At 33.7% G+C, this 25,715-nt stretch overlaps 1 protein-coding gene across 2 annotated transcripts in view; it reads left to right on the forward strand.

Moving 5' to 3' along the window:
• LOC6054195 (ankycorbin) overlaps positions 1 to 25,715 on the forward strand; it is a 108,715-nt gene that overhangs the window by 67,648 nt on the left and 15,352 nt on the right. For both annotated transcript variants that reach the window (XM_038253798.1, XM_038253799.1), the window contains exons 3-5: positions 8,824 to 8,931; positions 13,991 to 14,278; positions 21,328 to 21,528. In XM_038253798.1, the coding sequence (XP_038109726.1) occupies positions 8,824 to 8,931; positions 13,991 to 14,278; positions 21,328 to 21,528 (597 nt within the window). The remainder of the gene's footprint in view (positions 1 to 8,823; positions 8,932 to 13,990; positions 14,279 to 21,327; positions 21,529 to 25,715) is intronic.

Genomic DNA, 25,715 nt, shown 5'->3' on the forward strand with positions numbered 1-25,715 from the left:
GTGTACAACTTCGTTATGGGGAACACTTTTTTTTGCATATTTACATGATTGCACTTTAAAAAAGTTTTAAAATATTTGTAGCGGCCTAATTTACATTTACTGATGAGCAGTTCTCTACGGAATCGGTCTTTTTTCTTTGATTTTAATTTTTGTATTTTTTAATCCGGCTGAAACTTTTTTAATGCCTTCGGTATGCCCAAAAAAGCCATTTTGCATCATTAGTTTGTCCATATAATTTTCCATACAAATTTGGCAGCTGTCCATACAAAAATGATCTGTATTGAAGGAATTTGATCGATTTGGTGTCTTCGGCAAAGTTGTAGGTATGGGTATGGACTACACTGAAAAAAATGATACACGGTAAAAAAATTTGGTGATTTTAATTTAACTTTTTGTCACTAAAACTTGATTTGCAAAAAACACTATTTTTATTTTTTTATTTTTTGATATGTTTTAGAGGACATAAAATGCCAACTTTCAGAAATTTCCAGAATGGGCAAAAAATCTTTGACCGAGTTATGATTTTTCGAATCAATACAGATTTTTTCAAAAATCGAAATATTGGTCGCAAAATTTTTCAACTTCATTTTTCGATGTAAAATCGAATTTGCAATCAAAAAGTACTTTAGTGAATTTTTGATAAAGTGCACCGTTTTCAAGTTATAACCATTTTTAGGTAACTTTTTTGAAAATAGTCGCAGTTTTTTCATTTTTTTTAGTGCCCATGTTTGCCCACCTTTGAAAAAAATATTTTTGAAAAGCTGAGAAAATTCTCTATATTTTGCTTTATTGAACTTTGTTGATACGACCCATAGTTGCTGAGATATTGTCATGCAAAGGTTTAAAAACAAGAAAATTTATGTTTTCTAAGTCTCACCCAAATAACCCATAATTTGCTAATGTCGATATCTCAGCAACTATAGGTCCGATTTACAATGTTAAAATATGAAACATTCGTGAAATTTTGCGATCCTTTCGAAAAAAATATTTTAAAAAATTTTAAATCAAGACTAACATTTCAAATGGGCGTAATATTGAATTTTTGGCCCGTTTGAAATGTTAGTCACGATTTTAAATTTTTGAAAATATTTTTTTCAAAAAGATCGGAAAATTTCACGAATGTTTCATGTTTTAATATTGTGAATCGGATTTATAGTTGCTGAGATATCGACATTAGAAAATGGTGGGTTTTTTGGGTGAGACTTAGAAAACATCAATTTTCCTGTTTTTTAACCTTTACATGGCAATATCTCAGCAACTATGGGTCGTATCAACAAAGTTCAATAAAGCAAAATATAGAGAATTTTCTCAGCTTTTCAAAAATATTTTTTTCAAAGGTGGGCAAACATGGGCACTAATTTTAAAAAATGAAAAACTGCGACTATTTTCGAAAAAGTTACCTAAAAATGGTTATAACTTGAAAACGGTGCACTTTATCAAAAATTCACTAAAGTACTTTTTGATTGCAAATTCGATTTTACATCGAAAATGAAGTTGAAAATTTTGACCAATATTTCGATTTTTGAAAAATCTGTATTGATTCAAAAATCATAACTCGGTCAAAGATTTTGCCCATTCTGGAAATTTCTGAAAAGTTGGCATTTTATGTCCTCTAAAACATATCAAAAATAAAAAAATTAAAAATAGTGTTTTTGCAAATCAAGTTTTAGTGACAAAAGTTAAATAAAAATCACCAAATTTTTTTACCGTATCATTTTTTTCAGTGTAGTCCATACCCATACCTACAACTTTGCCGAAGACACCAAATCGATCAAAAATTCCTTCAAAAGATACAGATTTTTGAATTTTCACATATCATTTTGTATGGACAGCTGCCAAATTTGTATGGAAAATTATATGGACAAACTAATGATGCAAAATGGCTTCTTTGGGCATACCGAAGGCACCAAAAAAGTTTCAGCCGGATTAAAAAATACAAAAAAAATCGAATGACCGAAATCTCAGAGAATTGCTCTGATGCTTTAATTACGCCAATTTTTCACTGTGCCCTTGTTACCAGCAGTGAAATCAAAGTATAAAGATCATCGTAAGCAAAAAATACATTACCCGTGTCCACCGGTAAGTCGGTAGTGAGCGGATTAGCAATTTAGTGCGGCGAGGCAAGATTTTTATGCTTTTAGTGGGTTAGTACACATGCTCGAGGTATGTTGTTGGTGCGTTTAGCGCGAGCACCTTTTTTTACTACAACTCAACCTGGAGGCTCGTGTATCCAGTTTTTTTTTTTTTGCTTGTACACCCAACTGGCAGTCGCATGATTGTGATGCATGGCGGCATGAAAGTATATCAGAATCTGCATGAAATCTGTCCTCATGCATTTTTTGCGATATAGGAGTATGACATTTTTGCCCGTTACCGACAATTATCGACATTACCGACGGCTTTTTGGTTGTATTTCACCAAAAAAACACTTCGCAGAACGAGGATTGAACCACCAACTTCTTGGTTATTGATCCGACACGCTACCACCGCGCCATGGACGCTTGATGAAATGTGAGTGAGAGAGCACTAACATATGCTTCTCTTTGGAGTGTTTCTCGGGGACAGGCCAGCATTATACAGTGGACTCTCTGGCTGTCGATCTTCTCGATATCAATATTGCTCCAGCTGTCAATAAAATTTTCAGTCCCTTCAAGAAGATTGCTTTGATTTTCCGTTCTATAATTTGATAACTCCCTCTCTCGACGGTCCCTTCAATATCGATAACGAGAGAGTCCACTGTATGTGTTGGTGAGAACTGCAGATCGCTGAAATGTTTACACGCGGGCAAAAATGATCTACGGGCTTGCTGCAAAAAATGTTATAAAATGTGACATTTTCTGCAGCAAATCCAATGTTGCAGATTTTGAGATATATTTTTCCTACATCGGGACAAGATTCAACAGCATTATAAAGCAACATTATGGAAGGTGGGCGCCTGCTGGTAGGAAATAAAATCGTATTAATGGGCCAAACGGGTGCAAGATTGGTAAGGTGAACCAGAAGAACCAGAACGTCAATGCAAGTTGTGTTTAATCGTTTGTGGTTTTATACGAACCGTTTTGTTCCACTTATCAACAGATTTTATGCCGTTCGCTGATCGAACTGGACGTTTATGGACTTCATTTGTAATTCGCGCTGAAAACAATCGCATGCCAATCTAAAAGAATGCCAAACCTCTCCACCCACGCCGTGGAATCGAAATCTCACAAACATAATACAGGGTGGTTAAATCTTCGCGATTTTCGCGAATTTCGCGGATTTCGCGGAAATCTGAATTGCTCTCACCGAGCAGGATTTAGATAAATTTGCGTTCTTTCTTCTGGAAGTACTAGATTTAGACAAACATTTTCACTAGCCATCGAAATCTGCGTTGTATTCTTGAAGATAGACTCACAGGAACATTCAACAGAAATCCGCGAAATCCGCGCCGCGAAAATCGCGAAAATCCACGCGAAAGCTATGGAAACGAAATCTCACAAACATAATAGCATAAACCGAGTAATTTAAAACCTAAAACAACAATGATGCAAGGCATTCTTCTCGCAAAATAGCCTCGCCCATTCTTAGATTTGGTGTCACGATCGTGACTGCGATCTGGTGACCTGTGATGCCCGACTGCATATACAGTATGTAAAAAAAGTATTTACACCCCTTGGGCACTATGCACATTTTGTGATGAAACATGTAAACAATTTAATGTTGACATAAACCTAGTACTACGTTTTGTTCAGAAACTCATGCCGAACATTTTGCTGCAAAAAGCTCATGAAAAGATGATTTCTATAAAAAGTTATATAACAAATACTATTACAAAAATAAAAAAGGTGCAAAAAAAGTTTGTACACCTTTCGAAAAATTAACATAAATAAAGTTATTTGTTGACAAATCACCATAAATCCAGTCTCCCAACTCCAAATAGGCATCCTTGACTGATTAAAAAATAATTTGGATTGAATATAAAGTTTACTAATTACTTAGTATAAAAGTTTATATAACTCTGGAAATTCTATATAAAACTTATCTAAACTTAATTTAGCAAACTTTCAATTTAACTAAATGTCAATATATTACCATAGAATTGCTAAATAAACATTTTGGAGTGGGTATAACACCGTTTTGGGGGTCTTTGTATCGCTAGAATAGATTTTTCGTTGGAATTTCGTACCAGCCCGGAATTACGTCGTCGGAAAATCCACCGGCATTCGAACCGGTCCACAATTAACAAGTCAACCTATGTGGCATCGGAAAGGGCATAAAATTTCCGATCTTTTGATACCCAGACATCTAGGTTTTCTATAAAACCCACGAACAAAACGTAGTACTAGGTTTATGTCAACATTAAATTGTTTACATGTTTCATCACAAAATGTGCATAGTGCCCAAGGGGTGTAAATACTTTTTTTACATACTGTAGAAATGACTCTCCGAGATTTTTTTTTTTTACAATTCCAGCGACGGCTGCAAATTGGCATCTCGCAGAATCTTATCTCGGTTTGTCGTTCCGTTTTACAACTGAAATAATTCAAAACAGTTGTGGGTGCGACAATGTGTACATTTGCAGTTGCAAGGAGTGAATGTTGCATTAGATGATTCGAGTGTTTCAGGCTACCGGTCTATCCCTTAGTACAGTCATCCCTCATATTCGGAACAGTTTACAGATCGGCCAATGTTCAAAAAATCATAGCAAATCGGTAATTGAACTTAATGATTCGCTTTTACCTTCATTTGAAAGCTTTTCATGCGATCTTTCGAATACTGTATCAAACAACTGCAAATTTTAACTTTTATATCAAGTTTTTGAAGAAAAACTTTGACCCTTGAAATCCACAAATTCGGAACACTTTTTTCTTACGGATGTAAACAAACTTTAGATCTCTCCAGGAGTACATATTTTTTACAAAATAATGACTTTGCACTCTGAAAACAACAAAACTCATGCTTAGTAATGTTTTATGAATGGTCTGATAACTTTTTTGTGAAAATATCAGTTAAATTCAGGTGATCCACAATTGTGGGAGACACAATAACATCCCACAATCATGGAACAGGCAATTTAGAGGCAGTGTTTTGGTGCTCTGAATAAAATAGTCTTGAAATGCAGAGAATGTCCAAATAAAGGTCCTAAAAATAGTAGGGTCGAGAGAAATGCTGCATTTGCTATTGCTATTGACAAATTATCACAAAAGTGTTCCGAATTTGTGGGTGTTCCGAAAATGTGGGATGACTGTACTCTTAGTAAACTTTATGTTGAAAAATCACACATTTTCGCTATAATTAATCAATCAAATTTAATATTTTTTCGGAGTGGTTCTCTACTATTTTGCAAATCGTTTTTTTTTGTATTTTTTATTTATTTATTTTATGTATGAAATTATGTATCTTCAGAAGGGATTTTATGATCGATGTGATGAATTTTATTGACAGGGGAAAGTGGGGCAAGTGTAACAAGCTAAGAAAATGCTCGTTATAACCCATTAAAAACGTTAAAAAATCTGTCGGATTTTTTTATAATCATCTTATTCGAGGTCTTGACTAAGACTTTGACAGAACAAGTTTTTTTTTTTTAAATTGTGTTTTTTAATGTAAAAATTTGATTTTAAAATTTTTGATTTTCCGTACGTTCTACTCAACTAGTGGGGCAAGACGAACAACCCGTTGGGGCAAGAGGAACAATGCATGAAACAACATGATAATTTGTTAACAATTGAACTGTTATCACCTAGATACATCAGATTAGAATGTATTTGAAACGTTTCTTCCATTTTTAGATTAAATAATAATGATCGTTTTTACGAAAAAAAAAATTACTTACATGATAAATAGTAATTTTTCATAATATCAGTTTTTATCAGTTTTTAAGTACTTTTATGTTTGTATATCCCAATAAAACATGTTGTTACAGCAATTCCTGAACAGCGATGGAATAATCATCATCAAAAGAAAATCATTGGACGTTCATCAAGAGAAAAAATCCGTAGGGAGCATGGCTCTCCTCTCTCGCGCACGAAAGATCGGTAAAAGGAATCTAAAAAAATCATGATCTTTATTATTCGGCAGAAAATCTTTTTCACTACTACACTTCCAGAGTTTTTTTTTGAAAAGGTCCTATAAGCTATTGTCTTTCATATGTTTATAGGACCTAATCAAAAAAATGTCGAGACTTGTAAGTGTAACGTCACACGTCGATAAATGACCTGTCACATTTTATTGATGGGCAATGTGTGTAAACAAAGTGAAATAAATATTTTTAAGTGGTGCTGACAAGGAAATTCACAAAAAATCATCAGCAGATTGATTTTCTTAGAGAATTTCGGGAGCGATTTTCTTTTGCGTGATTTGCCTCCTCTCTTTTTTTTGCGGGTGATGAAAGTTCGCAAGCGAAATTGATTTTTTTTGCGATTATTCCATCCCTGTTCCTGAACAAACTGAACAAGATTTTGTAAAAGCTCTTAATAAAAATAACCAAAAGTTATTTAAGAGCGGTTACATACATGTAGAAAATCACAAAATTTTATGTTACAGAATATTTGTTAAATCCACTCAAAAGATGATTATTATTCACTCCTGAAAGTTTCATGAAGATATTTCATGATTAAACTGATTAAGAGACGATTTAAGCTCAAAATTTTGCCATTCGCAAAGCAGGCTGTCAAACTTTGTTGGCGTTTTTCTCCAAACCCCGAGTTGATTTACGGGTGCCACGATATTTCGAGATGGTATGGACCAAATTGGCTGAAATTTGAGGTGAAGACTCTCAAGATGTATCCCGTGTGCATGACGAAGCCCAATTTTTGAAATTAGCTTTTTTAAAAAAATACAAAAATCAAAAACTAACGGTTTTTTATATGAAACACACGAAAATATTTTTATCTTTTTTTTAAATAAACTTTTTAAAAATCGGGCTTCGTCATGCACACGGGACCGGTTTAATGAGTCTTCACCAAAATTTTGAGCCGATTTGTTCACGACAGTGTTGAGATATCGTGGCACCTGTTTTTTGAAACTGCTAACTTGAAATTGCTATATCTCGGCAATGCTGCAACTAAATATCTTCAAATTTGTTTTGTTAGTAGGTGAAAATGTATATTTTAAGGCCCTGAATAAAGAATTTAAAAAAAAGTTGAAGTGTGTGCTCATACTAACGTCTGACTTTTTAGCCGATATACATGTATGTAACCCCTAAGTCATACTTTATTATAGGTAACAGATTGGAAAATTTAACTAATGTTTCATATTTTATCATTGAAAATCGGACCATTAGTTGCTGAGATATCGACGTTAGAAAATTGTGGTTTTTTTGGGTGAGACTTAGAAAACATAAATTTTCTCGTTTTTAAACTTTTTCATGACAATATCTCAGCAATTAAGGGTCTTATCAACAAAGTTGAAAAAAGCTAAATATTTTAAACCTTTTGTGGTCGTTCAAAGTTTCATTGTGCTAAGAATAATAAGCATTATTGTTGTGTGAAATGAAATCAGCAATCTAAACTCGATTTCAGGAACCCAATTGCTCTGAGTAAAAAAATAAAAAAGTGAAAAAAGGGATTTAAGGGTTACTTATGACTTCCAACCAACTACGCATCTCTGTCATCAACAGACATACCATTCAGTCGGGACGAGACACCCAGCGATCTTCGTCCCCAGTTGTTCAACCCCCTTCGATCAAGTCATTTTTCAAACTCACGACACGAGACCATCAACACCGTATATACAATACTCTGTCCGAGGAAATGGGGGGGCTTGGGAGAGAGAAAAAGAGCAATAACTCTTTGCTGCTAATAAGTCACACCAACAGCGACCCGTCGTCGTCACCGCGACTTGCACCAAAGCATAATACATGCAGAGGTGACCGTGACTTTTTCCGCGGGGTTCCGGTACTCCCTACCCTGTCAAAGGGGGACCGTCCCCTCATTTGGACTCCAATGAGACCCGACTGAATTTATACTGGAGTTACGCGGTCGATGTCTGGAGATTTATTCAGCAATAACTCGAAGTTGTTTTGACAATATTCTAAGTTCTCATAGTTTTCCTTCACAGCAAAAAAGTAGTAATCCAGCTGCGTGTAAAAGGCCTGTGTGTAAAATAAATGTTGCATTATTTCATGAAATTATATGTAATATTACACCCTGGAATATGTAGCCCATCAGTATGGGAAACCTAATTGACCGAAATGTCAAGTTCATATATGCGTTTATCCTTTCCATCCTTCATCGGTCTGATGACCGAGCGGGCTAAGGCGCTAGTCCTTACTGTTGGTGCTGGATTTGAATCCCGTCGGCTTCAACTTTTTTTTTGTGATCACAAAAATTTTACATGCAGCGTGTAATATTAAGTATCTTTTTTGACGAAGGTGATGTGCATGCTTTTGCATGGGATTTTACCATCGGAGTTTTTGCTGTGTAAAAAAACTTTGAATTTGAGCTCTAAATTTGGTGTGAAATTTATGACATAACTTTTGCACACAATAAACTTTGAATCCATCAAAAAGCTTAACAACAAAAATCACTTCGTGACTTCCTTCCTGCTAGGGACATTAATCATCTTTGCATATTCCTCCTCCTACTCCGCCATGGGTGGACATTCGCGTTTCCCGCGTATTGTTGCGTTGAGGTTCCGCCCCTTAAAAAGCGCTCGCGTAAAGTAATAAAACAATATTTACAATATTAACGCCAAAGCTGACACACCCGGGGTTGATGTCTTACTTCCCAGGTCTGGCCAAAGTCACCGTCAGTCAGTCAGTCAAAGTCAGCCCAGACTTTGCGCGTGATCCATAAATTAAGTTTTAATACTGTGTCTGAGGATTTTTTTTTCTTTATCTTTCAGGAAAACACCAATCGTTCACCCCTGCACGACGCGGCGTCGAATGGCGATGAGACGGCGGTGGAAGCGCTGCTGGCCGCCGGAGCCGACCGGAACGCGAGGGAGTCGATGGTGAGTTTGACTTTGACGCCGTCGTCGTCGATCGTGTCGATAATCTAATGGATCGTGTAATTTTCGGCGAGAGGGTTTGGCACGGATTAAGGCTTGGGGTCAAGGTTAAGACACAGATTTAGCATTTGAAAAAATAATGAAGTGTTTTACAACCGCAGTATTTTTTATAGAAATCTATTGATTTTCTTTCATATTAGCAGTTATACTACAACAGTAATTTCTAAAAAAAAAACAGAAAGTTTTAAATCAAAAATGCCTCGGAAAATCGAATCACGAAAAAAAAAGTTTTTTTGTTGTCATATTTTGAGATTGTGAGCTCAAATATGACCCTAAATGTGCTCTGAAGTGTTTTGATTTTTTTACGGGGTCACATAACTCGAATTTGATATAAATTAAAATGAGAAATAAAAAATACGAAAGCAATTTTTTTTATGTCCATGCTTCGATTATTCAAATTCCTGAAAAGCCTCCGAATAATCGAACTTCGGATAACTGAGGCTTCGGATAATCAAGTCTCAAAAAATTAGATTTTTGATTTTTTTTACAAATGTTTTAAATTTGTCATTAGCCAGCGGTGCCCGAATTTTTCAATTAGTGACCCTTAGGCCGTTTATAAAATATTGAATAAATATGTTGAGTATTTACTTTAAAAGTTTGAGATCGGATTTTCACATTCGAAAATTCAATTAGAAACATTCCCTTGATTACAATGCATATGCAACCAAATTGTATCAATTAATTCAAAACATATTTTTTGTTTGAATTTCATTCTCTTCTTATCCAAACTTATATTTTTCAGAACTAATTACCTGATTGAAAAGTTACAGTAAAAAAAATGGTACAATAATTTGTCATATTTCAAGGAATGAAGAACCAAGATTGTTAAAAATATTTGCTTGGCATTTTTTTCAGATTCTTTTTTTAAAATTTCAGAATCAATGTTTGAAACACCAATATGTTTTAAACGACAAAATTTATAAACAAAAATGTAAAGAGCAATGAGTTGAGCTATTCAAAATGAACTGACCCATCGGCGCACTATGGTACATTGGGTGGCCAAGTTTGGAATCGGGATAATGTCAGCTATCCATTGCAATTATATTTACATGAAAATTATCACTGAAATAAGTATTTTTCCTGTATTTTCAAAATGCAACTTTTTCTGGAAAACAATCTCAAGATCGTTGTTTTTTTTTAGTATCAAATGATCGGGATTTTGCATAAATTTCGGAAGTAAAAACTTTTTTTTTTTGAAAATGCTAAAATTTTCACAAAACTATATATTTTCGAAAAAGTACTCCAAATTTCAATTTTTTACGATGTGGGTATCAAATGATCGGGATTTTTCTATACATTTTGTAAATATTAACGCAAATTTTCGAGAATACTAAAAAAAATCACAAAACTACGTATTTAAAAAAATGAAATTTTGTGAATTTTTCGAAAATACTTAGTTTTGTGAAAATTTTGAGTATTAAAAACAATCATGACTTTTAAATAAAATATATGTAAAAAATCTGATCATTTGATATCCATATTGTATTTTTTTTTTCAAAAAATTGTGTTAATATTTTTGAAATATACGAAAAAATCCAAACTTTTGTAAAAAACAGAAATTTTAAGTATTTTTTCGAAAACACGTAGTTTTGTGAAAGTTTTTAGAATTATCAAATAATGTGTCATAACTTTCGAAATGTATGAAAAAATCCCAATCATTTGATACCCATATTGCAATAACATTTATTTTTTAGTTCTTTGTTTTTTTTTTTTGAGTATTTACATTTTAATACAGGGAAAATACGTATTGTGTGAAGAATTGTCATGTAATTACAACTGCAATAGATGCTGACATCATCCCAATTCCAAAACACTTTATTTTTTGGAAGTTCGGATGATTTTTTATAGGACTTTAGCCAATGTCTCCAATATAGCCCAAATCCCATAAGCTCTGTGATTCAGTTATGCAGTGGGACGAATCAAAACCGGGGCAGTGCAAAACCGAGGCGTGCAAAACCGGGGCATGACTGTATTTTATTCACGACAGTAAACATTCTAACTAAGAAAAATCCAAATTTTCAAAGCTAAATGTTTGATCATTACGGAGATACGCAAATTGAAAGTCAAAAATGGGGTAAAAAGTAAGCGTTTTTCGTTAAAAAGCTGATTGTTTAATTTTAACATAGCTCTGCTATTTTGAATATTTTTTTTGGACTTTTATGCATCGTTGGAAAGATAATAAGATAAGCCTTGAAACTATTAAATGATGAAGTGTTGTTTTCAAACAAAAAACTGTAGTTTTTATTTAAAAACTGGAGTACAGTATGTAAAAAAAGTATTTACACCCCTTGGGCACTATGCACATTTTGTGATGAAACATGTAAAAAATTTAAAGTTTGACAGGAACCTAGTACTACGTTTTTTTCAAAAACTCATGCCAAACATTTTGCTACAAAAAGCTCATGAAAAGATGATTTCTATAAAAGTTATATAACAAATACTATTACGAAAAAGGTGTACACCTTTCGAAAATTAATATAAATAATGTTATTTGTTGACAAATCACCATAAATCCAGTCTCCCAACTCCAAATAGGCATTCTTGACTAAAAGAATTTGGATTGAATATAAAGTTTACTAACTACTTAGTATAAAAGTTTATATAACTCTGAAATTCTATAAAACTTATCTAAACTTCATTTGCAAACTTTTAATTCAACTAAATGTCAATATATTACCATAGAATTGCTAAATAAACATTTTGGAGTGGGTATAACACCGTTTTGGGGAATTTGTATCGATAGAATAGATTTTCCGGAATTACGTCGTAGGAAAATCCGCCGGCAAACCACAAGTCAACCTATGTGGAATCGGAAAGGGCATAAAATTTTCGATCTTTTGATACCCAAACATCTAGGTTTTCTTTAAAACCTACGTTTTTAAATATTTAAGCAAAAACGTTGTTATGGTTTCGTTTGAGCAACCTGCCAAAAATGTATGGAATTTCGTAATTTTTGTTCTCGTGGATCAAACTTACTTTTTGCCCAGGTATTTAAAAACGTAGGTTTTAAAGAAAACCTAGATGTTTGGGTATCAAAAGATCGGAAATTTTATGCCCTTTCCGATTCCACATAGGTTGACTTGTGAATCGTGGACCGGTTCGGATGCAGGCGGATTTTCCTACGACGTAATTCCGGGTTGGTACGAAATTCCAACGAAAAATCTATTCTATCGATACAAATTCCCCCAAAACGGTGTTATACGCACTCCAAAATGTTTATTTAGCAATTATATGGTAATATATTGACATTTAGTTGAATTAAAAGTTTGCAAAATTAAGTTTAGATAAGTTTTATATAGAATTTCCAGAGTTATATAAACTTTTATACTAAGAGTTAGTAAACTTTATATTCAATCCAAATTCTTTTTTTAATCAGTCAAGGATGCCTATTTGGAGTTGGGAGACTGGATTTATGGTGATTTGTCAACAAATAACATTATTTATATTAATTTTTCGAAAGGTGTACATACTTTTTTTGCACCTTTTTTATTTTCGTAATAGTATTTGTTATATAACTTTTTATAGAAATCATCTTTTCATGAGCTTTTTGTAGCAAAATGTTTGGCATGAGTTTTTGAACAAAACGTAGTACTAGGTTCCTGTCAAACTTTAAATTTTTTACATGTTTCATCACAAAATGTGCATAGTGCCCAAGGGGTGTAAATACTTTTTTTACATCCTGTATTTTTTTAAACGTATTTTTGTGTTTGATAATCGAGTAAATCTTTTATTAACCGATGCTAAACATGAAACTAAGAGCACTTGAAAGATAAGATCATAATCATTTTGAACATTACGTTTTATCAAAATTTTATAACTGACCCATATTTTTTTTTAATTCTATATCAATTAAAATATTTTGTAATATATTAAAATTAACATGCAAAGCACCGCAAAAAGTGTTTTTTCGTAATTAAATCCAAGTTCAGTTTTTTCAAAGTCAATAATGCGCCCGAATTGTTGTTTTTAATATAATTTTTGTGTATCCTCTGGACAACATTATAATTTATTTTTTATTTTTTAAGTTGGTGAAAAAGGATCATATATTGCAATAGACAGAAAGAATTACAGTATAATATTATACAGTCCAGACTCAATTATCGAGAGCTCTAACCGAACCACACATTTTTTTTATCAGTCAAGTTCAAAATATAAAAAAAAACATATTTTAAAAATTTATCACATATAAAATTAAACGAATTTAATTTAAATCAAATAAATTGTTTTGAAGGTTTTCCTTTCATGAGGGATAATGAGGACAGCATAAAAAGCACTCAAAAACAAATGACCCCCTAAGAAAATTCCCTTTTCAACCAAAACTGAAATTTCCAGCTGCACCACTCAATGCCAAAATGCTGTTAACCTGTTCAAATATTCAGCTAAATTTTAGCAATCAGCAAATAGGTTGCTAAGTTGACTAAGTTCAAAATATTGTTTGCCAAATTATGTTTCCTCGCTCGGCATAATATCCAAATTGTTTCTTTTGAACATTCTACCGAATGATAAATGAGCATTCTAAGTGACATTTATGATTTGTTGTTTCCTAACTTAATTTACAAGCAAGCCGTCTGAAATATTACCCCAAACAGAAGCATACAATTTATAATTACCTTACACAATTTAATAACCCTCGCTGAAATTGCGTTTGCAAGGCTTTAAGACAGAGTCGGTCGCACAGCGTAAGAAAAAAGAAACACACAGAAACATAATTCTGCCGCCCCTCGTAAAAATTGCAACAAAGTTTTATTGCTCATCTGTTCAAACAGAAGTGCTCTCGAAGCGGTCGTCATGCCCATCAAGTGTTCAGGTACCTACCTACCTTTCTGAACAAGTGGAGAAACTCAACGGCAAAAGTCCTCCTCCTTTACACCTGTTGTTTGCCGACCGCCTCTCAGAGATGATTTCGCGCCGATAATTAAAATTAAGTAATTTTACACAAGGTGGCATGTAAAAGTAAAGTAATGTTTAATTTTTCTTTGTTTTATTCTTCTTCTCGCCGCAGCACGGCAACACGCCACTTCACGAGGCCGCCTGGAAGGGTTACAGCCGGTGCGTGAAGGTTCTATGTTCCTTGCCAAAGGTGGCCGCCCCCATCGGTTGCGGCGGAAAGGCCGAATCCGCCAAGATCAAGTCGGTGCTGCAGGAAACGAAGGGGGCGCTGCACAGTGCCCTGCTCGGGACGCGCAACTACGGTGGCTTTTCGGCGCTACATCTGGCCGCCCAGAACGGGCACAACCAAAGCTGCCGCGAGATCCTGCTGGCCGGGGCCGACCCGGATGTACAAAATAATGTGAGTATCAAATAAAACTTTATCTTTATTTTTTTTTATTTTTTTTGATTAAAAACAATAACAGTTCCATACAAAAGGGCTTAAATATCCGATAGTATTTTTCTCAAGTAGATTTTTTTATCGATTTAATTCCTGTTCAGAAAAAAGGCTCACAGTGTAAACAATATTTGCCTATTTTTAATAATCTATTTTTTTAATAAACACTAAACAATATTTTAAAGATCTTTTCCCCCTAATTTATAAAATCTAGTTTTTTTCTATTTTAAAAAGTTGTCCATCGTCGTCCATCACTTAGAGAATATTTCCAAAAAGATAAGAAAATTCTCTCAATTTTTTTGTTTAGACATCTTGATCTTATAGAAATTTTCTTATCTTTTTGAAAAAATAAACATTTTTTGATTCTTAAAAATTGCGCCCAACTTTTAAAAGTAAACAAATAATACGCTTAAATCACTTGTTAAAAGTTAGACGTGAGTCCTGAATTCTGAAAAAGCTCGTTTTTTTAATGAAAATAATTCACGGAAAAATTTAATCAACGAAAATCGGATCAAACTTATCCATAACTTCATTGTTTGAAAATTGAGGTCTAAATTTTTTATATATAATCCTCGAACCTTAAAACATACTGGAATAAACACACTTGATGTTTGAACAGTTCGTCCGAACAAAGTACACCTTTTGAGATTTTTTTCTAAAAAATTACACCAAAACGGACTACTTGGTGACCAAAAGTAAAAAACGGCCAAAACTGACATGGGACAATTATGCGTAAAGTTGTTTTCTGATTTTTTTCAAAATCAGCTGACAAAACCGCTTTTTCTGAAGAGCCTGCTCATTTTTGCTACATAGAAAATAAAATGATTGTTACACGGAGAGACCGTGCCCAGAAATTTTAACAATTAAAATTGTTGATTTTACTTTCGTTAATTTTAACAAAAACGTACTTGTTACAGCCAATATTCCGTTAGAATAACTAAAATTTAGTATTAATTTAATAACCTGTTTGTTGAAAATGCTAAAGGCAAAAAGCTAACAGATTTCCCGAACTCGAATGAACGTGCTCGACTGTTAGCTTTGGTTTTAGGAAAATCAAAAATTTTGTTGGTTGAATATAATTTACATTTGGTTGAATATTTAAAAGATGAACTTGGGTTTGTTTACGTCTGTCATTTGAAGTCAGGATTCGAACGAGAGCGGTCGATTTGTTGAGTTTGTGTTGTTAATTATGAAATGAGAGGATGTGAAAGGTGAAACTTACACTATTTAGCTAATGTTGAAGTGGCACATCAAAGTGTTGCAACTGGGGAGGTGGAATTGGTGAGTAGGTTTGTTGATGATTTCTTTGCAGGTGATAAACTATGAAGAGCAAGAGGACGATTTGCCATGAGGACCTCCAATGCGAGTGAGTTGAACATGTCAGAAGAATGTTTGATGGAACGAGAGGGCAATAGAAGGGAAATGCGGGCCGACTCTTCACGGATAGAGCAGCCCGGGCAAATTTAACAAAATGTTGGTTAATCCAAGTAAGTATGGGTTTATTTTTGCACAATAATTTATCTAATGTGATTCTTATTAGAAAACTGAATCATTAAAAAGCTTCGTGCTTACGACGGATAAAATCTTAATGAACCATTATTATTTTTTCCAGAATCATCAATTATAAAATACATAGAAATGCCATGTGTAAGCAACATAAACAACATAAAAAATAGAGATGAAGTAAAATATAAAAAAAATAAAAATATATAAAATATATAAAAGAAGATAATTATTATCTTGAAAGTTTTGTTGCAATACGACTGCTCAATAAACTGGTAAGTAAAACTCAAATTTTTTTTTCAGGAATCGAAGCACGTTGAATAAATTGAATCAAATGCAATGAAAGTTTGTTGCCAAAAGTAATTGTTAAATTAATGCAACTTTGGTAAGTAGCATTATTGATATTTCTTCTTTCCTCAATATAATTTCATTTATTTTCGTTCCTTTTTTCAGTTTATAGCCGAAATTAAGAATTTTGTATTAAATTACTAATACATTTCACATGTCTATTTGCAGCAAAAGGTTCACTTTAGTAAAAATTCTGTTTCCAACCACAAGAAAAATAACTAAACCTGAGACCATTGTAGATGATGATGACTTATCGGATGATTTCACAGTGATGGTAAGTGGATGCAACACTTAATTTTATACAACATAATAAAAATATAAGCTTAAAACTTGGTGAAAATTTTGCTCGATTTCTATTTTTCAGGAATTCATGTTAAATTAAACATCTTTTTTAAATATGTTTAACAAAATTTGTAATATGCTTTTTCACTATTTTTAGTTTAATGCAACGTAATTTTTAAAACATTAATCAAACTTTACATGTTTTATAACAACAGTTAAAAAAAAAGTTTTGTTTTGATGCTTTTAACAGTAACTTAACAACTTCATGCAAAAAAAAAAAAAACAAATTATTACAAAACGTTAAATTTTTAGGCAGAATAAATGCGAAAATAAAAACACTCAGCATTAATTTGTGAGGCATTATTACAAAATTTACTGCAAATTCAATAAAAATATCGCTAACAACTGCTAGTTATTGACTACATGTACGAATATTTTTCTGAATTCAAGTAAGACAGTTAAAATATAGCTAGAAATTCGGCCCAGCCTATATCGTTAGATAATTAAAGAAAATATATATCAACACTTACATAAATTATGTCTAATTAAGAAATGTTTTATTATAAAATACTAATAATTTGCTGCATGCAAAAATATTTCGGTTGATACAACGAAAAAAAATTGTTGAAAAAAAGTTTAAAAACATTTCCCAGCCAGTCTTCAACAGAATATTCCACAATATTTCAGCTGAAAACAAGAAATTTTTAGTTAATTTTCTGAAAAAAATATTCTAGCAGTCGACTGCTAGATTTTTTCGGCCATTTAACCAACAAAAATGGCAATTCCAAGTATTTTTTAGTTAATTTTAATTATCGGTGGTCAGCAATTTCGGGTTAACAAAATCAACAATCGATTGTTGAAAAAAAGCTGTGTAAAAAATTAACCCATACTTTTAGTTAAATTAACCAAGATTTTCTTAGATTTGCCCCGGCCGGTCTCTCCGTGTATATTACTACTAGTAATGGTGACAGACTTAGTGTAAAAAATGTGTAATTTAACATCAGGAACTGGTGAAGTTTTACTTTAGAAACTTTTGAAATGTTCATCAAGCCTGATGAATTTCACTTTTTAACGCATTGTTTAGGTAAAATTACTCAACAAAGAGGTTATATTCAACCAACAAAATTTTCAACCGTCCAAAATTCAACTTTTTTTTCTGAGTAGCTTATAAAAAAGAGGCTTCTTTGCACGATTTTTACGCTCTTATTAAAAAAATTTATGAAAAACCTATTTTCAAGCTGTTTGAAATTGTAGAATTGGATGGAGGTAAATAACTTAAAGCGTCTCATTTTAAATTTTAGTTTTATATATAATAAAAAAACAAATCGATGAATTTCAGTAATTCAAAATAACATACAATAAAAGGTTCAACCAATCAAGTGTTATTTGAATTTATCATATTTTTTTAGTTGGTGTGAATGAAGATAAAGTATTCATGTACATATTTATAAAATTTCTAAATATGCTTTGAGAGACTTTTAATTACATAGTTCACGTTCACTGATTACCCAAAAAGCTCCCAAAATTATCTACACTTTCGAATTAATCGAGTTTTAAAGTTAACTTAGGTTTTTTTTAAATCAAAAAGCTGATATTTTTTCGTTTAAATAAATCACTTTATCAAAATTTCTGTAAAGTATTTTTCGATTGCAAATTCGATGAAAAATTTAAGACCGAAGTATAAAAAACATAGTAAAATTACAAAAGGCAAAATTTGGTCCGTTCTTGTCTATCGCTCAAAAATTACGGTTTTTGTCCCCTAAAACATTTCAAAATATTTGAAAACTAAAAAAATACTGATTTTGGTGAAAAAAACGAGATATGTTCGTTTAAAACTCGGCAATTTTTTTTGTAGACCTGTATATTTTTTAATAGTTCTCATCAATTCCTCCAAAAGATACAGATTTTTGAATATTTACGTAACGTTTTAGTGTGGGAAGGCTCCTACAAAGTTTGAGCCAAATCAAATAAAACTCAGTTCCTGTTTTGGTGGAAAATTGCACATCTTTGATTTTTTTAAAAAGTTCTTTGAAAAGACACTTGAATTTTGAAAATAATTTCTGTGAGTTGGATTAAATTTTGTGAGTTTTTGAATTCTTTTAAGCAAGAGTAGTTCTTTGATTTTGATTGAGAAGATTTTCAAATATATTTCGATGAGATTTTGTATTTCTTCCAACAGTTTGCTGAAATAGGTTTTTCTGAAAATAATTTGCTATTCTAAGAATAATTAGATTTTTTGAAGGAATTAAAAATTTTGATTTTAGGCATTCTTTTCAACATAAGCAACTTTTAATAATTTTAAATAATTTAATAATAACTTTAAACTTTAAGTGGTCCTTGATATTGATAACAATGTATTAAGTGATTAGCTTTGTTTCAACATTTTTAACAATTAATACTAAACTTTTATATTAGGTTCTATTTTTTATTTTTCTAATCCCATTGAGATCTACAAACTGACACGGTGGGCACCGTTAGTGGTCAATGATTGTTACCTGTTTTGCGCACATGGTCTAGTTTTAGCGATCTTGGTGTAATGTAAGGCTACCAACTGTACGGATTTTTTCCATACCATACGGATTTTCGAACCTCTTCGCGGATTTTTAACAGACCGGAATTTTGGTAGGGAATTTTACGGATTGTACGGAATTTTAACAACTTTTTAATCTTTTTTGATTTGATCGAAGCTTTTGTTAACCATAAGTTTTTATTTTTCTGTGAGTTTGATTTAAAAAGGGAGAGTTTTCCGGGGTTTCCACAATTCAAACTTGATTATCAATAATTCTAGAGTTTTTGAACTATTGTCTTTCATATGTTGTGTGTGTGTGTGTGTGTGGTCCAATCCAATACCCGCTAACCGGTAGCGAAATTATGGGAAAGTATAATTTGTATCAGACTGTGTATATGCCGAATGCTGATACAACTTATCTCAGTCCCGGGTATTAGGTGGTGATAGCCCTCGCGCTGCTTCCAACGACCCGTTTCAGAATGACAGAGCTCCTTGCGGTCCAATTCCGAGGTCGCTGGGCATTGTTCGGCCCCGCCTAAACATAGAAGCAAGCATCTGATGGAAACTCGATCTATATTTAGACTTCCAAACCCCTCAGGCAAATCAGGGATCAGCGCGTATTTAATATGAGAAGATAGATATAACATGTTTCAACACTACGGATAAACCTTCTGATGGCCGACTGCTTAGCGTCCCAGACCATCAATCCAAAGGTGTGAGTTCGAATCCCACCTGATTCATTTTAGTTTTTATTCATATTCGAATTCCTGATTCCAAATTTCAAAGGTACCGACCGGGATTTGATCCCTGAACCTTCTGCTTGGGAGACAGAAGCCGTAACCATTAAGCCACGGAGCCGGTTGAATGGGACGTGGTTCTCTGTATGGCTTTTTGCGAGATGAGAGCAGAGGACAACAATCATCTCAACGTTTCCACTTTACCCGGGCTAACGACCGGCAGTTCCAGTTCACGATGATTTCCCTTCATATGTTTAAAACCACTTATGGTTTTGGCACATATTCCGTTTGTCAGCGTTTCCTGTCATTACTGGCGGGAAAAATCTACGTGGAATCAGCTGTGCAGACCTCATGTGTGACAGGAATGCAGGTTGAGCGACTCCCACGGGCAACTATTGTCTTTTGTCTTTCATATGTTGAAATCAAAAATCAAACCATCCACATTAACGACCCCCGGGTCTTTTGTGGTCTCTATTGCAAGTTTCTGCTCGAACCTAGGAGTCCGAAGGCTTGAATGGGGAGAGCACCCAAACCTCTTTCTACTCCAAGGAACCTTCCACCCCAGTGTTTGAACTGACGACCTTTGGATTGCAAGTCCATCCGCCGCCAGCGATTCCACCGGAGTAGGCTTGGTTTGGTGTGTTGTTTGTACTTATGGCATGGAGACGACTCCTACACCTGGAATGACTTAACGGCCTAACAACCAAGGCCGGGACCGACATTTTACTTCCTCATCCGATGGAAGGTATTCATATGTTGAAAGGACCTTTTAAAAAGAACTCTAGAATTGTTCTTTTAGAAATTCCTTACTAAATATATTCCATTTCTAAAGGCTTTCTAAAACTTGTGAAAACATTTGAACATTTAACAAATCTAGAGTTTTTTTAAAGGTCGTATAAACTGTTGTGTTTCACATGTTATAGGACCTTTTCAATAAAAAAATAAAAACTCTGGAAAAGTGTTCGTGAAAACACTAAGAACGATATTATTCGTAAAGGCAAACTTGACATTTCGTAAACTTTTAAACGTTTAACAAAAAAAATTGAAGAACATATTGGTTTGATTCAAATCACGGTTAATTTTATGAACACTTTTAAACGTGCAAGTCATAAGCACTCTGATAGCATTTTGTGAAATTTGTTAGCTGTAAAAACGACACAGTTTTATATTTTTAATTCTCAGATTTATTAAATTTAATTTACCTTAATAATTCATTGACAGTTTTTGTTATACCATGATTTTACCGGATTTTTGCTCAGCAAGAGTTGGTAGCCTTAGTGTAATGTAATTTTAGTGCATTTAGACATGTTGTTGATAAGGAAAAAAAAAACTAAGCCCGTTCTAAACCAAATGAGGAAACAGAAGATTTTGGCTTTGTTATGCAATGTTTTAGTTTTATTTAATATTTCGTTTTTTTTATTTGAGAATAATTTAAAAAAAATCAAATATAAATTGATTTATTGACATTCAGCAAATCAATATTTGGGTAGTCGCATTATGTCTTACCATAAAATGCTCGCAAAAATAATTCATTTTATAACTCCTTTTATACGTTAAACTTCTTTTTATTAAATGTATTTTTATTTTGAAATGTATTAATCGAACTCCTCTTTCTACTCTCGTTTTTATTCCAGTACGGCGACACGCCGCTCCACACGGCCTGCCGCTACGGCCACGCCGGTGCCATCCGCATCCTGCTCTCGGCCAAGTGCGACTTCGAGCGGATCAACCTGAACGGCGATACGCCGCTGCACATCGCCTGTGCCATGGGCCGGCGGAAGCTGACCCGGATTCTGCTCGAGGCCGGCTGCAAGCAAGACACGAAGAATGCTCAGGTAAGAAGACGGAAAGGGGGCCAGGTTGGCCTTCAAACGGCCATGTCCGACGGTCAGTAACAAAAAAGCTCGAAAAAGCTGCTTTTTTCTCTTTATTCTTCATCGCAGTCGTGCTGTTGGGATGAAACAAAAGGGGGAGAAACATACATGCTTTTGATAAACGAAAATGCAAGAAAAGCCAAGATACTGGCAATTTCGAACCTCTTTTGGGCTATTCACTTCCGTTATCTGCGTTGTTGTGGGCCAGTTTGGTTTTGATGGTTGGTTCTCGTTTTTTTTCTTCTCATTTTCAAAGCCTCAAATAATCGATTCGTGCCTGGTCAAAACTGCGTGTTATCGAGCGCGTAATCAGCATCCGAGCAAAAGAAACAAAACGTTAAACATGAAATTATAAATCAATTTGCAAAAAAGATTGCATTTTTCTGCAGACTTGCTTCTTGTTGGCGTTCAAATGCTTTAAACGATTTCGATTTTTGTTTTGAACTGCTTCAAATTGTGGCAAAAACCGCTTTTGCATATGTATCATTGGGTCAATCTAACAAAATTGTTCAAGTTGACAAATTGGTTTTATCTCATTTAAAACATAGATTTTTTTGTTTTGACAAACCACACGAGAATAAAAAAAGCCCTCAACCAATCTCAAACCACACCGGAAGCGCTCGTTTCGCTCGGTGCAACTCCAGCAAAACCCTTTTTTTCTTGACTGTAACAAAATAACCGAAGAAAGAACGAACAAAAAAAAAGGTGGCTCCACTTTCGTTTTGGAAGCTGGGTTTTGCCGCTACATCCACCCACCTGAGAGCTGGGCAACAATGCAACTTGGCGTTTTTTCTTCTTCCTGCGCGGCACAGATTTTTCAAAGGGATTGTTGAGTTTGTGTTGTGCTGAGCAGGCCTGCAAAATGTTTCCAACCCAGCGTACACATGAAGCAAACCAAAATGTCAGTCCACTGCTAGCATCTGACTGTAAGCCTACTGTGTCCGTTCAACCACTGCCGCCTGACTCGTGCCGGTCGACTGCTGAAAAATGAGAGACGTGAAAAAATGAGCTACACTCACTCAATTCGTGTCGTATGACTGACTCGTAAAATCCTCTCTAAACACTATTTTGACTATTTGTAAACAATTGAATGGTTCTAGACTGTGCAAAACACTTAAAACAACCATAACTTATATTCAAAATTACATTTCCACGCATAAATACCAACTTTTTGTGTAAAAACTTGTTTCTTTATGTGTGTGCGTGCAACGTCGAATGAGCGTTGGTCGACTACTGCCTCGCATTGCAGCTGCTCAGTGAGCTAGGGCACTCACGACTGAGTCGGGTTTGTTTATGTCACGGTTTTGCGGTTCAGTGAATGGATCTGAAAAAATCGTGTATGCGTCGCCGATTTTCGCGTCAGGACCCCTGACATTTTCAGCTCTGGTGCTGAGTTCAGTGGACAATGTAATGACAAGGTGGTGTCTCTGCTGGGTATGATTACAAAGTGTACAAGAAAAAGACTTTGATTGTTACTCGCTAGCAGTGATGGATGTGTAACGCCTTTTTGTGATTTAGTTTGCTGATGAACAATGCAGGTATTGTTTTGGGGATTATTTTGCTATTTAGCTTTTATCATGCTTGTTTGCTGCTGCTTTTATTTCTATTTTTAAATTATTATGTGATGTATTTGAAGTTTTGAACTTTTATTTCAAATTGAATTTTATGTTGTTGTTTGGTTTCTTTTTTGTTAATTTTTCCTCATTTTTCTTTTAATTTAATTATTGTTGGCTCTATTTGAATTGTTTTACAAAAGTTGTGTTTCAAAAAATCAAATTATTCGCTCTACAGCATTGCCTTGGCGTTCTCGATTGCGAGATTCCTACTCGAAACTAGGTGTCCGAAGGCTTGATTGTTGAGGCAATTGCAAACCTCTTTTTACACCTTAGCTTCTATCCATCCCGGGGTTCGAACTGACGACCTTTGGATTGTTAGTCCAACTGCCTACCAGCGACTCCACCGAGGCGGGACCCAGGGAGACGACTCCTACACCTGGACTGAGCTAACAACCTGACCTCTAGGTTAGACCGGGCCAACATTTACTTCCCCGTCCGACAAATCTCGTCTCGAAAAATGGTACCGGGATCTTCTGGGATCAAACCCAGGCCGACTGGGTGAGAGGCAAATACGCTTACCCCTACACCACGGGTTTCTTTTTCATTTATTTTGCTTCAATTACAATTTTTGTATTTATTCCGCGTTTGTGTATCTTTTTTTTATAGATTCGATTAAATCTTAATAGTTGTTTTTATTTCACCATCATTTTGCTTTCATTTTATTATTATTCAGCTACTACTTTGATAGTTTTGTCAAAATATTGTTTTTGAAAAGGTCGGAAAATTTCACAAATGTTTCATACATTGCAAATCGGACCATTAGTTGCTGAGATATCGACATTGAAAAATGGTGTGCTGTTTGGCTGAGACTTAGAAAACATCAATTTTCCTGTTTTTAAACCTTTGCATTGCAATATCTCAGCAACTAAAGGTCGTATCAACAAAGTCCGAAGAAGCAAAATATAGAGAATTTTCTCAACTTTTCAAAAATATTTTTTTCAAAAGTGGGCAAACATGTGCACTAATTTAAAAAAATGAAAAACTGCGACTATTTTGAAAAAAGTCACCTAAAAATGGCTATAACTTGAAAACGGTGCACTTTATCAAAATTTCACTCAAGTACTTTTTGATTGCAAATTCAATTTTACACCGAAAAATGAAGTTAAAAATTTTTTGCGACCAAAATTTCGATTTTTTTTTAAAATCAGTATTGATTCAAAAATTCATAACTCGGTCAATGATTTTTTGCACAACTTGGAAATTTCTGAAAAGTTGGCATTTTATGCCCTCTAAAACATATAAAAAAATAAAAAAAAAATAGCGTTTTTTTGTAAATTAAGTTTAAGTGATAAAAAGTTAAATAAAAAAATCACCAAATTTTTTTTACCGTGTATTATTTTTTTCCAGTGTAGTCCGTATTCATACCTACAACTTTGCCGAAGACACCAAATCGATCAAAAAATTCCTTCAAAAGATACAGATTTTTGAATTTTCATACATCATTTTTGTATGGACAGCTGCCAACTTTGTATGGAAAATTATATGGACAAACTAATGATGCAAAATGGCTTCTTTGGGCATACCGAAGGCACCAAAAAAGTTTCAGTCGGATTAAAAAATACAAAAAAAATCGAATGACCGAAATCCTAGAGAACTGCTCAGTACGAGTCGTACATTTATGCAGCGAGGTTCACCGAGTTGGATAAATACGAAGAGTGCTGAAAAAATCAAGTTTTGCAACGAGTTCCATACAACATTTTTTGCAATTCCGAAAAACACTAATTGAGTGAAATTTTAAGTCAAATTTTCATGTATTTTGTCAATAAATCGTTTAAATCAAAAAAATGTTGAAAAGTGTTACTTTTCGAAACAAGTGCTGAAAAGTTCAACTTTTCAGCACCCATTTCAGTGCTGAAAAGTAGAACTTTTCAGCATTTATTTTGAAAAGTGTTGCTATTCGATTCTGTTATTATTGGTACAGAAAAGTAGGCTATTTCATCGTTCAAGAATGACAGGAAAAGTAAGTAGTTTCACGACGAAATTTCAAAAAGTATTTTTGACTGTTCCCAAGTAACAAATAGCTCAAATAAAAGTGAGCAAGCAACTCTCCATTGTTGATGTATCTAAAAATGTTGATTTAATAGCGGAAAACTGCAAAAAAGATGAGAATTGGTCGAACGGCTTAGAGTGATTAAAATGGGTATATTTCCCCTATTTAGCAACACTCAAATATGCATTGTTTTATATATATTTAGCTTTATTTTGAATATTAGGTATTTAACTTTGTAGCAATTATGATGTTTGAAATCTCATAAAATTACATTTTTTTTCTTTTTTTTGATTTAGTTTTGATTTAATTTTTCCTTTTCCTTTTTCTTTTCCTTTTCCTTTTCCTTTTCCTTTTCCTTTTCCTTTTCCTTTTCCTTTTCCTTTTCCTTTTCCTTTTCCTTTTCCTTTTCCTTTTCCTTTTCCTTTTCCTTTTCCTTTTCCTTTTCCTTTTCCTTTTCCTTTTCCTTTCCTTTTCCTTTTCCTTTCCTTTCCCTCTTTTCCTTTTCCTTTTCCTTTTTTCCTTTTCCTTTTCCTTTTCCTTTT

The sequence above is a fragment of the Culex quinquefasciatus genome, chromosome 2, assembly GCF_015732765.1.
Source record: "Culex quinquefasciatus strain JHB chromosome 2, VPISU_Cqui_1.0_pri_paternal, whole genome shotgun sequence".
In the NCBI taxonomy this organism is placed as follows: domain Eukaryota; kingdom Metazoa; phylum Arthropoda; class Insecta; order Diptera; family Culicidae; genus Culex; species Culex quinquefasciatus.